The following is a 13,729-nucleotide window of genomic DNA, read 5'->3' on the forward strand; positions in this document are numbered from 1 at the left end:
TCTTGATTTCATCGGGAGTAGCATGTAACTGAATATCTATGACATCTTGAGTAGGGTCCTTAACTGTCATACAGGTAGTCGGATCTGGAGTATGTGTCTGTGTCGGATTAACTGGAATGTCTGGAGTCTGTGCTGTAAGCTTGGCTGTGCGATCTGCTAGATCATTACCTTGAGAAATAATGTCAGTAACTTTCGTATGTGCCTTGCACTTCATGATAGCAATAGATGTCGGTAAATGTATGGCATCTAACAGAGCCTGAATAAGGAGACCATGTTGAATCTTGGTTCCATGAGAAGTCATGAAACCTCTCTCCTGCCAGAGCACTCCAAAGTCGTGTACGACTCCAAATGCGTAGCGTGAATCTGTGTAAACATTAGCTTTCAGGTTCTTAGCGTGTATGCAGGCTTGTGTCAGAGCAACTAGCTCTGCTGCTTGAGCAGACAGGGTGTCAATACGGTGTGTTTCTATAACTTCAGTGTCAGTAGTCACTGCATACGCGGCTACTAGTTCTCCTGTACTTGTTCTCATACATGAACCATCCACATAAAGTGTCAGGTCTGGATCTGGTAATGGAATATCTGTCAGATCTTGTCTTGGCTTTGTCATAATGTTAACTACTTCCACACAGTCGTGTGTGGCAGGATTTGAATTAACTGACGGTAACAGTGTAGCAGGATTTAGAACGTTGCAGCGTCTGATTTCTATGTGTGGCTGGAACAGTGTCAGTTCATAACCTGTTAAACGTGCAATTGTCAAGTGCTGAGTCTGTGTTCGGTTTAAAAGAACTTCCACGGAGTGTGGAACTTGTACTGTCAAGGAGTGTCCTAATACTATGGAATCACTTTGTCTGATAGCTAGAGCTGTGGCTGCAACTAACTTGAGGCACGCAGGCAGACCCTGGGCTACAGGATCTAATGTGCTCGAAAAATAAGCACAGGGCTTGTATTGTCCTGCTTGATCTTGTGTGAGAACAGATAATGCTGTACCTTCCCGTTCTGTGACGAAAAGTGTAAAAGGCTTACTGTAGTTCGGTGTAGCTAGAACTGGAGCTTGGCATAGAGCTTTCTTTAATTCATTGAAACTAAGTGTATGTTCAGATGTCCAAGGGAGGACAGTCGATACGGCTGCCTCCTGTGTCGTTAACTGTATCAGTGGTTTAGCTAGAAATGCATACTGAGGAATCCATTGTCTGCAATAAGAAGTAAGGCCGATAAAAGCACGTACCTCCTTCTGTGTCTTGGGCTGAGGAAGACTCGCTATTAACTGGATACGGTCTGGTGTCAACTGCCTACCCCACTTGGACAGCAAGTGGCCTAAATAGATCACTTGCTGGACACAGAATTGAAGCTTAGAAGGGGACACCTTGTGCCCCATCTCGGCAAGGAAATACAAGACTGTAAGGGATGCTCGCTCGCAAGCACGTTCAGAACGGGCTGTGATCAGTAGATCATCGACATACTGGAGCAGGGCAGTGTCTGTTGGCATGTGAATGTTGTCTAGTTGTCTTTTAAGTGCTTGACTGTAAATACTAGGACTTTCTGTGAAACCTTGAGGAGCTCGTGTGAACATATAGCTCCTTCCATTTAAACAAAATCCGAAAAGGAACTGGCTGTCTGGATGAATGGGGACACTAAAAAATGCGTTCTTGAGGTCTATGACTGAAAAAAAATGAGGCTTCAGAATCAATGGCTGTCAATAGGGAAGAGATATCTGGGACAACTGGGTACTGGGGAATAATAAATTTATTAAGTTCTCGTAGGTCAATCACTAATCGATATACTGGCGGTGCATTTGGATCAGTACGTTTCATGACTGGAATGATCGGAGAATTACATACATTGGAGTCAGTTTCTACAACTACTCCTTGAGCGATGAGCTCGTCAATAATTTTGGATAAGGCTGCTACAGCCTCAGGTGGCAATCTGTACTGTCTGATTCGTGGTAACACTACACCTGGCTTGAGAGTCACACGATGGGGTGTGATTTGCATATAACCTACATCAGTTGGACCTTGCGCCCATAGATGCTGCGGAACATTAGACAATCTCGGATCAAAATCTCGTAATACATAGTGACCCTTGAAGTCACGTAGAAACAGTCGTATTCCCTCTGGGGAGCAGCAAATAACTGCACCTAATTCTTTCAGTGTTTTAATGCCTAACAGATTTTCTGGACACGACTTTGTAAGTAACAGATCAGTAGTGCGGGACAATGGACCTACTCATAGAGTAACTGGCTTAGATATCTCGTTTACAATAGGCTTTCCTGAAAATCCAAGGGAAACATTTCTAGAGCCTGAGAGCGGAGCCCCTGGAACTTCGGCGTGACTAATGGTGGTCCTACTTGCCCCTGTATCAATCAGAAACTTTCTGTCTTTCCCTAGTACTTGACTATGAACATAGGGACCCTCTTGATCTACAGGTATCTCGATGAGAGGCAAGCCTACCTCCCTCTCTAGGCTGTTTCATGAATATGGCTGATACTCTGGATACTCAGACTGTGCATACTTGTACATCTGCTGTGTAACATGCTGTGTTGCAGCAATAGGCTGCGGTGCTGGAACTGTCTGTTGTGCATTCTGTGACTGAGAAGTCTGTGAAACTTGTTCTTGTCTAGGTGGACGTGGTCTTTCTTTAGTCTTACCAGTAGCTATATTGTGTTTCAGAACTGCACACTCGTTTATATAATGACCTGGCTGTTTACAATAATTGCAGGTCCCTTTAACGGGAACTGCAGGATGACTGGCTTGATTCGTACCCCTCTTCTGACTGTCTTGAGGAACAGATTGTGCAACTAGTACTTTCATTTTCGTGTCTTTCATACGTTTTCTTTCATGATCTTGCTCTTCTCTGATTCTATTCTGGTGGTACTGGAGCATCTGTAACATCTGGGACGGGGTACTAGCTTGCCAGGTACTTTCGACTTTCAAAACTCGATTCTTAACTTGTGGACTTGAATTCTCGACTAATTTAGTAACAAAAAGATGAGGGTATGACTCGCTACTTGTCTTGAGGCCACTGTTTATAATAAAACATTTTTCAAATCTAGAATAAAAATCACTAGTGTCTTCATCTTGTTTCTGTTTACAGGCTGAGATTGCATCCCAGTCTTCCTTTTTAGTGGCTAATAATCTTGGCAAAACTTGTATCAATAATTCAGGTAATTCTTTACATTTTTCTCCTAGACCGGTACCTGGTACTCGTATCTTATCTTCAGCTTCGAGAACTGCCCAATCGATCTTTTGCTCTCCCACCTCCCAATCTTTTTCCTTGAGTTTCTCGTATACCCCTGCGGGCAACAGGACTGTTAACATTTTAATTATATCTGGATACGTGTATTCTCCCATACGGAGCATATCTTTTAATTCTCGGTGGAACCCTGCTGGATCTTTGTCATGACAGGGAATTAATTTCTTCATCTCTAAGAGTTCCATCTTTGTAATCGGAGTGTAAACAAACACTCGTTGCATTTCACCATCTGTTGTCCTGACTGGATGTACTTCTCGTAACGGATTCTGTCTATCTATGTAAAAGGGTTTACTTTCTGGGGGTGAGACATGAACAAAATGCGGGTTCAGAAACGTTCTATATTTGTGGCGCTGTTCTAGAATGACACTAATTAAATCGGTACCTAAACCTTTCCATCTATACTGGAGTAACTCGTTCAGGACATCGTGTAATGGACCTGGATCAGAATGTTGACCCTCATACAGAGTAATGAGGTGCTGGACCATATACATACCCACCAGTCGTTGCTCGGCTGGGGGCAATTTCAGAAACATTTGTGCCACTATTTCGTCTGGAAAAGTGGTAGAATCAGTAATCCATCGGACTGCTGATCGGGCTAGTTCTTGTTCATGCATAGTACTTAACTCACTATAACCGATTCGTGACTTCAAAATGTGATCGGTAGCTTGAAATACTTGTTCTAGAGAACCTTGTTCTGGTGCTGGATGATGAAAAACTGTCTTGTGTTCTAGGCATAAATGGCGATCTGGAAATCTAGATTTTCCTACATACGCTATTCTGACGGGATTCTCGTCGTCTACCTCTTCAGTAGAAGAGTCATTCTCTTTCTCGCTTACTTGTGCTGCTTTACGTTGTTCATGTAACTTTATTATTTCTTTACGAATTCTCTTGTACATACTCTCTATACTACTGATAGTCTTGTGCTTACCCTCGGCTATATTATCACTCCACCTTGTCAGGATTCTCATTTCGGCCGGATCTTTAGTCGGGTAATCTTGTTCTCTTATTAGACAATTAATCAGAAACTTTAATATCATGAGCTGGATCTCAGCTTTCCTTTGGGACATGGCTTCACCAATACTTTCTGGATCATCCCCTGTACGGATGAAACGATATATTCTGTCTAGATCTCCTTTCATATCTGGTAGGGTGTCTAAATACCCGGTCACCCGTCTTACACGGATGGAATATATTACTGTACTATCATCACCTGCAACTGGATCATAGCGGCATTCAGTGAGAGCTCGTCGGATATCTGCAACGGACTTAAATTTGGGCGTACGTTGTAACGCACATTCATGTAACTCGGCCAACGTTCTACGTTGGTGTGGTGGCGGGGTACCAGGAGGACCTCCTCCTGCGGCCCCTATGCTGGAATCGTCGACTGATACTCTTCGTGCTGGCAGAGTGGGAAATTGTAATGTGGGCTGAACCGGGGGTACCGTAGCAGGTACTCCGGTGTCTGGAGGAGCAGGATTTACATTATTTACAGGGACTGGCGGAACAGGATTTGCATATTCCGGAACCGTGTCGTCCAAGTAGGACGAAATAAAAATATCAGCTGCGGTCGGTTTGTGACGTAGCTTGGTCGGAACTAATGGTGGCGGAAAATTACTGGATGCCTCCGGGGTCGCTTTTGGCAAGCCCTCGGCAAGAAGAGGATACATACCCTTAATGAGGGCATGCCTCTGTCTATCTGACTGTTCAGTTTTGACTCGTTCACCTATCTCGATTAGTTCCCTTTCTTGGGCTCGTTCTAAGGATTCTCTACTTAATTCTGACCTTCTGATTTCTTTTTCGGTTCTTTTATGAGATTCTTTGCGCCATAACTCGATGGCATCTTTCTGTGACTGTCTGGCTTTCTTTTTCCATAATGCTTCTTCTACTCGCATGATGCACTCGGCATCCCATGTACCCGATACGGGCCATCTATACTTTTCTTCTAACTGTTTGGTATACTCTACCCATAAATCTAGATATAATATGGCACTTATGCCATGCTTCTGATACATAAAATGACCTGGACTGTCCCTAGGCGGGACAGGAACTGCTTCTTCTAACAGACCTTTTCTAGTTCTTAACTGACGTAGTCTGGAAAATAACGGCATGACTGAACTGTTAATCTAGACACAATACAATACACAATGAACACGATAATTACTCCACATTCATACCACGACATTAAAATACATGAAGAACATTTAAAATAACAGTTCGAACAGAATACTACCTGGAATACTGGAAACAGAATACATGAATTTCTCGAGAACAGAACGGACTAGAACAGAAACTAGATGTACTGCTAAAACAGTACGAAACTTACCGGTCTCATAAAGAGACACGTCAGGACCCGCATCCACCGAAGTGGACACTTCGTTTTGGGTCTGTGTACCACCAACCCACGGACCAGAGTCAATTAGATTGACCCTGTCTAGATACTACCCCAGCAATGGTACTCGCCGGGCAGCAAGAACGGAAGGCCTCGGACTGGACTGGACTGCTTCGACGCCGGACGGACGAACTTCGGACTTCTGTTACGGGTGGGCCTCCGGATACCTCGGACCTTGGACTCTCGGCTTGGGCTCTGGTCGGGACTCGCCGCGTTCCTCCACCGCCTCGTCTGGATGCTGGACCGCCACCTCCGTCTCCTCCGTGGGCCTGAGGGATACTTGAAGCAGAAATATCTGCACGTGCACGGTATGGTTCCGTCACGGCTGCAGAGGGTCAGGGGGCCGGCGTGGCTTCACCGGCGCGTGGGGAAAGGGCAAGTCCCTGTTCGGGCGCCATTATGTGGTATATAAATAAATAATACCGGATCTAGGTTTTACTGGACATAATAATAACAGATAGCTCAATAAATAAGAGTCAAGATTCGAGGTAGTAGGAGTTTGCAGGTTTAATACAGCATAAAGGACAGGAACAGGACAACCTGCACGGGAACAGGATGGCAGCGCTGCCGGGGGCTGGATCAGGATCGGCGTAACATTTAATAACAGTGCACAAATATATATACTAAAACAGTTACATTACAATGAATTACAGTAGGCGGAGCAGTGGGTGTGGTCAATAGCAGTCGCGAAAGATAAGGGTGAAAATGGGTGTAACAGGGGCGTATACATTGACATGTGATGCAAACGTAACAGAATATGTCATAAATGGGGCGGAAACATGGAGGGGGCTACCTAAGGAGCCGGGACCTCTAACCTAATGGTGCGCGCAAACTGACAATGACGTGTTACTAGGAGAAGCTGGGGGCTATGAACTCTGTGCTAGGAGCAGAGACTGAAGACTGGAGAGTCAGGGCGACATGTACCTAAACAGTATCTAGTATCTAATGTTTAGAGAACATGTTGATAGAATCCTAAAATTATCGGGGTAAAGGCTAACGGACTCTAAGAATGGAGCATGCATTATTCTACATGTAGTGCGTGATGAAGAATATTAAATGACCATTAAATGCAGTATTTCTCTTACATGGAGACGTAAAGGCTAGACAATGACGGAAACTATTGATGCGATTCAGTAGTTTAGGAATGCAGAGAAGGAGGGCTGGACTGATAACTAGAATCATAACATACTCTTGGCAGACTCAGAGGCAGAGCCAGGCCGAGCCGGGCACTGCGAGGCAGGAAGTAAGTGAAGGGTCGAGGATACAGGTGGGGGCTGTATCGCTCCTCAGCGAGGACTCAGAAGACAGGAGCTGAATCTGGTGTCCGGGCCCTTTTGAGGCCTAGAAACGGGGACTTTACAATAAAATAACGTGCACACTGAGAAACGTGGCAACGTAACTTTACATAGGCCTGATACTCGTAGCTTTCACGAGAACTGGAAACTGGCATACTAGTGATGGACACAACTGTAATTGAGTCTTTAATCAAACATGGGGGATACATATGCATATTTAATCATGCACACATAACATAAGATGGAGGACACGTAGGGACACAGAACATGGCAAAATTTACTTTTCCACACAGCCCTCCCCATTCTATTTTGTTAATTTGTACTTGTGGAGGGCCACTCCTTTACTGCAATATTGTTTACAAAAATATTGTGGCAAGGGTGGTAGATTTTTAATATTAACCCCAATGGGAGGATGGTTTTACAAATGATGCCTAGGAAACAATATTTTTGCTAGATCATATTTTGTTTATGAGATTCCAATACCATGCTTTTTTGGGTTTGCCTTAAATATGGTTTTTATTGTTCTCCACTTTCCTGTAAGAAATCCTCCTATTGGATTAATTGGGGTTTTATGCTGCAATGTAAGGGAAATGCAACAACTTTCATTAGCTTTCAAGCAAATTCAAGGAGTAGAATATCTTAATTCAATTCAATTTCCATTAAATTCAATTAAATGTTACTTTGGTTAGACATATAAAATACAAGCATGATCACAATGAATAAAAACAAAAATCAGGGTAAAATGCTATCAATTATCTGATTTAATAAAAGTATCTTGTAAATTGCCATATCATACCATTTGTATCATCCACCCATTACTTTCCTACCTTCCTTTTTTATTAGAGAGAAAAATCTTGCTAACCATTTGCTCTTGTAACAGGAATTACTAATTAGACATGCTATAACCTATAACTGTCCATTTTTTTTATTATTTTACTTTATTTTACGGAGTTTTATATAGCGCGAACTTGACCCGAATCTGGTATCAGAGCGATGTACATAGCACCAGTTGCGTTATAGGAGGACACATTCATTTTTTTTTGTTAGGCACGGGGAGATTAAGTGATTTGCCCAGAATCACAGGATGTTCAGTGTAGTTGCTGAGACTCGAACCCAGTTCCCCAAATTCGAGGACGACCGCCCCAGCCGTTAGGCCAACTCCTCTTCCCGTAGGTGCCGATTCAAGGTTTATAAGAACAAGCATCTTATCACTTAAAATCCTATTATACTGATGAAGTATACAAATTTAAACCTATGTCCATGTTGTCATCTTCCACACACCTTCGGTTACTTTCACTGATCTTTGAAGTTAATTTAATGGAGGGAACAGAGTTATATAAAACATCTATCACCCTGATGGCCTCTTTATAGGTCCTTACTCTAAAATGTCTCCAAACTGAAATTAACCATCTGGGGCCAAATTATGAAAAGTGTCCCCAACAGGTGTGTGCACCCGCTTTGTGCACCACCGGGTATTTTGGTATTCCAGAGGGGGATGCAGATGCTTGTGCGGCCCCTTCTGTAATACTGACAGCACTGGTGGGTATACATGTAGCACCAGGTTTATCATGATGGGGGGTCCCCTGATTAGAATTGGGACGTGGCCTGATGCAAATGAAGAATAACTTTGCCTCTGCACAAGCGTCGTATTACAGATGCAGGCACAGAGGTAACATGCCCTTAGGAAGCGCTCTGAAAGTGAGCCACAAAAATGTGGCACAGTGTCAGAAAGCCCCATGAGGGCAGCCCTCTCGAGGAGTGAATGGGATATCCTGTTGCAGGCAGTGCAGTCATTCAATGCACCTGCCTGCAAGAGGATCTCTAATCTCTCTTCAAATTGTAGGCAGTTTGCAGCCTGCACTGTGAAACACAGAGCGGCTTTGAATCTCCTTATTTTACTTGAATGCGCTGTCCCGAGAACAGGGCGAGGTCACGGCTGCTCGAGTGAAGCACATTCACTATAATAGGGCGCACTTTCCCTGCTTGCACCCAGCGCATCTGTTTGAAGGTGCACTGTGGCGCAAACAGGGAAAGCGCACCCTGTTTGCAATAGGGGTCCTGTTGCCATCTCTTCAGTACCAGGGACATTTGATCCACAGATGCACTTTATCCTCCTTCAAGCTTTTTGCACATATGCAGGTTGTCAACATATTCTTCCCTGTTGGATCTCTTCAATTTGCATTATAAACATGTAAAGGAAATGTCCATCGTCTTGCACATGTTAAGTGCTAAATCATCCATAGAGGTGACTGTGGTAAGATAAAGTCCTTGTACACTCATTGCCGTGTTTGGAACATATTGAATTAGAGACTCGTTATTCAAATGGATATTTTAAACCAGTCTATTATAAGAATAATTCAATGTACTAATGTAATTGAAAAGCAAACTGCAAACATGTTAAATCAATTAAATTTGGAAAAAAAACAATTGACACCTACCAAGCATGCTAGTCTGTCCAAAAGGGAACCATTGGGCATATACATGTACACTAAGCAATGGTGATCACTATCACTGGAGAACCCAATCAGTTCCACAAGGTTCTCATGCCGGCACCTGTGGAAAGAGAAATCCAAACGTAGTTCATGGTTCAAATAAAGTAGTAGTGATTTTCTCAACAACTTACGTAAAGAACTTATGCAATCATTAATTTCAGATATCCCTTAGAGATATTCAAGTGTTGCGCATTAGGAACGGAGTTTAGCATTCATGCCCTGCTTGTGTGGCATCTGCAGATTTTACTTGTGCTGCACTAAGAAAGCTGCTACATCCCTCTTCCTTTACTTAATACAAACCAATCAGGGATTTGTCCTTCCCTGTCTGTATGGACACACTCTTTGCAATATTAACAACTGCAAATTATATCCACAGAGGGCTACTAGAGTTGCATCCCTGTGTTTGCATTTTTCAAAAGCATGCCATGATTTATGTATTATACACTTATGTCATTATTTACTCCCTATGGACCTCAACAGAACTTACAAAAAATCAACTGAGTACATTACATGATCATATATGTTTTTATCTTTCGTGTTGGATTGGAAGACCTTAATAGGTTTATTCAATGTAGGTACTTTTTGACTTACTTCCCGACTTAGTTGCTTTATGGAATCATTAGATACTATAATTTCATGCACCTAACCCTGACTAAGGGTAGGTATTAATTTTTTTTGTCCTGAAGAAACGCCAAGGACCTTTTTGCGGACCCCTCAATTGTAAAACATATTGACCATCACATATTGCGAGAGTTCTATTCTTCATAATTAGAAGTGGACAATCCACATATCATTTTCTATCCTTACCAATGGGACCCCTGAAAAAATATATCTCACCATACCCCTTCAGTAGTTTGTACTCACCTCTTTTCACTATTTCACTCTCCCCACATACCGCACTCATCATCACAGCTATATACAAAAGACATCTGCCAAAGAGCTCTCTCGTGGGTCAACAGGTAAATCAATTTCACTAGCCTCATGTGCTTATACATTCATGGTCACGTGCTTGTGGCAGTAAACTCCATATTCCACAAATTATTGTGCACTGCATGTATTTTTAGTTTTAATTTTTAAGGCAGCTGCATCGTCAATATTTGTTTTCACAAAGCCCTTTTAAGTGAACATTTGGCCCGTGCATTTATATTTGCATATTAGCATTGCAATCATGAATGCTGTTCAGAAAATGGACATTCACAAGGAGTGCGCAATAAATTGTGGAAAATGGAGCTTTCTGTGTCCCTGCAATGCACTGCTTATGACCTCACATATTACATCACTCATGTCATGGTAAGTGACTTCACTGATGACATCATCCACAGCATCTTTGACGCACCCACTCACACCCCTATAGAATCTTGTATACACCCAATGCCACTTCCACACAACCATTCACAAACCCGTTCAGAGTCATACCAGTACTTACACACCAACTCACTGATCTACACACACACATCCACTTGCACACCCATACTGCCACCTATAGACCCACTCACTCACTAATACAGCCATTGACATATACACCCATACACCCATAAAGGCACTCACACACTGAGTGAGTCACCTATAGAACTACTCACACACCTAGACACTTACTTATACAGTCAATCACACTGTCACATACTCATCCAAACCGTTACACACACATCCACTTACTCATACAAATAATAACACATACTCCCTAACCTCTACAGTCACTGACAGAAGCATGCACTCATCCGTAGAGTCACTCTCACATTCACTCACTCATGCATGCAGCCACTCATATACCGGTCACTCACCTATACTGCCTTTCACATACCCAGTTACTCACCCATACTGACTCATGCACTCAATCACTGGCACATCCATACAGACACTCACTCACCCATACAGACACTCACTCACCCACTCACTCATCCATACAGGAAGTCACACATCTCCTCACCCAAACACACAGACACCCATAAACCATAGAGGTAGTCGGACAGCCAATCAATCACCCATAAAGCCATTTATGTACCCACTAACACATTCATACACCCACTTAGACATCAACTGACAGAGAGGTACACACATTCACACAACCAGTCACTCATCCATACATTCACTGAGACACCTAATCACTTACTTATACAGTCAGTCACGGACCCCATGAGTCATCCATAGTCACTCATACACCCACTGATTCACGAATACATCTTGGTATGTATATTTAACACTCATAAACTTTTTTAAAACACTCATAGTCAATGGATGATCTCATCAGTGATGTAATTTGAGATGTCATCAGTGATGCCACTGACCATGTCATGAGTGATACAATATGTGAGGTCATAAGCAGTGCATTGCGGGGTGCAAGTTATAGTTAACTCAGCTAACTATAACGGTGGAATTACTCTAGTTTGTATAAGTAAAATATGACCCTAACTATAACTTTCTTGTATCCTTTGTTTTTTTCAGTGAATTTCTACTGTTTTTTAAATGCTAATTACTAACTATAATGTCCCTGTAACCTTTGTTTTTTGTGTGAATTTCTAAGGTTTTTTAACTAGCAGTCACTTTTGCAGAGTGGTGGAGGAAGGGTGCTGGGCCTCCGACCAGCTCTCAGGTATTCTGTTGCATAGGACTTACAGGAGATACCAGGAGGGCTTCTTGGTCCCCAAGGTCACTCCGGAGCCAAAGGGACTTTATCTCCCAACTAGTAGTGTGCCGGGAGGCACGTTTGCTGAGTGGTGGAGAAAGGGTGGTGGCCTCTGACAACGTTTCAGCAATCCTTCTGTGTGGGACTTACTGGAGGTAACAGGAGAAGTAGTTGGCCCCCAAGCATGTCCTTGTGGGCCAACTACCCCATCTATTACTTCCAGTAAGTCCCCTACATCAGGATTGATCTGATAGCAGGCCACACCCCTTTTCTCCACCACTCTGCAGACGCACCTCCTGACACACTACTAGCAGCGGGAGTAAATCCCTATGGGTATTGAGGGTCCTTGGGGGCCAACTACCCTTCCTATCATCTTCAGCAAGTCCCACACAGCTGGATTGCTGAGAGGTGGTCAGAGGCCACGCTCAATTTCTCCACCACTCTGCAAATGCGCCTCCTGCACACTGCTGCTTGGGGGATGAAGTCCACTTTAGTCCTGAGGCCCTAAGGAGGCAAGGGGACCTCATCCCCCCATCAGCAGTGCGCCAAGACCCTCATTTACAGAGTGGTGGAGAAAGGGCGTGGCCTGCAACCACCTCTCAGCAATCACTCTGTGAGGGGTTTACTCGAAGTAACAACTAGCGAAGGGGACTTCACCCCCACCCAAGAGCGCGCCATGAGGCCCGTTTGCAGAATCCTAGAGAAAGGGGGCGGGGCTTCCGGCAAGTTGCCGTCTTTTGGGGGGGTTTTCTTGTAAGGAAGGGGGGCCGCGTGGCCCCCCCTTCCCTTGACCCTTTTGGGCCTCGAAACCCCCATCCCCGGGGCCTGACCCATATTTTTAAAAATTTCAATCATATAAAACGGGAGGTCCCCCTCCCTAGGCCAATTTCAGCCCTGGGGATCCTATCCCCAGGGGATGGGCTCTTATTAATTTATGATAAAAAAGGGAAGGGGGATGCGCTGCCCCTCCTCCCCAGTCCATTTTTGGGCCCATGGACCCTATCACCCGGGGAATGACCTCTGGTTCGGGACTGCTGGGGAGCCTAAAGGCCCCCATGGTCCCAGCCGACTTGCTTAAAGCGAAGCACACTGTTTGCTATGTGATGGCTCGGTTGAACCGAGTTCAAGATGGCTGTTAACACTTCCTGGTTTGAAGTTTTAGCAGCCAATCAGATCTCAGACACAAGATCGGGAGGGTTCATGGGTCCACCACAGCCACAGTTGTATATTTGAGAAACCTTTAAATTTCTCAGGAACTGCTGAACGGATTTACACCATTTAACAAAAAGAGTGCTTTCTGGACCAAGAGCTATCTTTCTGCAAAATTTGGTGTAATTCTGTTCAGCAGCTCCGGCTGTAGCAGTGTCTAAAGCTTCCTATGGAGATTAACATGGAGAAAAAGCGTTTTGGGACCCCTGCTTTTTCTCGGCCACCACTTGACGGATCACCACAAAACTTTCAACACAGCAGCTGAAGTGAGCGGCCCATTAGTTTAGGAATTTTGCGATTAGGTAGTTATAGTTAGGACTTAGTTTCCATAGCAAAAGCGTTTTTAGTTTTACTAATAACTTTGGTGCTGCTTAACAAATCTTCACAAATTTTTCACAACTACTTTGCCAGCCACCTCAGGTGTTTGGAGCTAAAAATTTCATACCAATGTTTCTAATTCTGCTTTTCCGAG

General features: G+C 43.7%; 1 protein-coding gene across 2 annotated transcripts in view; it reads right to left on the minus strand.

Moving 5' to 3' along the window:
- The window catches only part of IRAK4 (interleukin 1 receptor associated kinase 4), a 131,981-nt gene that overhangs the window by 46,413 nt on the left and 71,839 nt on the right, over positions 1-13,729 (minus strand). For both annotated transcript variants that reach the window (XM_078655469.1, XM_078655477.1), the window contains exon 7: positions 9,372-9,486. In XM_078655469.1, coding sequence (XP_078511595.1) covers positions 9,372-9,486 — 115 coding nt within the window. The remainder of the gene's footprint in view (positions 1-9,371; positions 9,487-13,729) is intronic.

The sequence above is a fragment of the Lissotriton helveticus genome, chromosome 1_1 (assembly GCF_964261635.1).
Source record: "Lissotriton helveticus chromosome 1_1, aLisHel1.1, whole genome shotgun sequence".
NCBI lineage: Eukaryota > Metazoa > Chordata > Amphibia > Caudata > Salamandridae > Lissotriton > Lissotriton helveticus.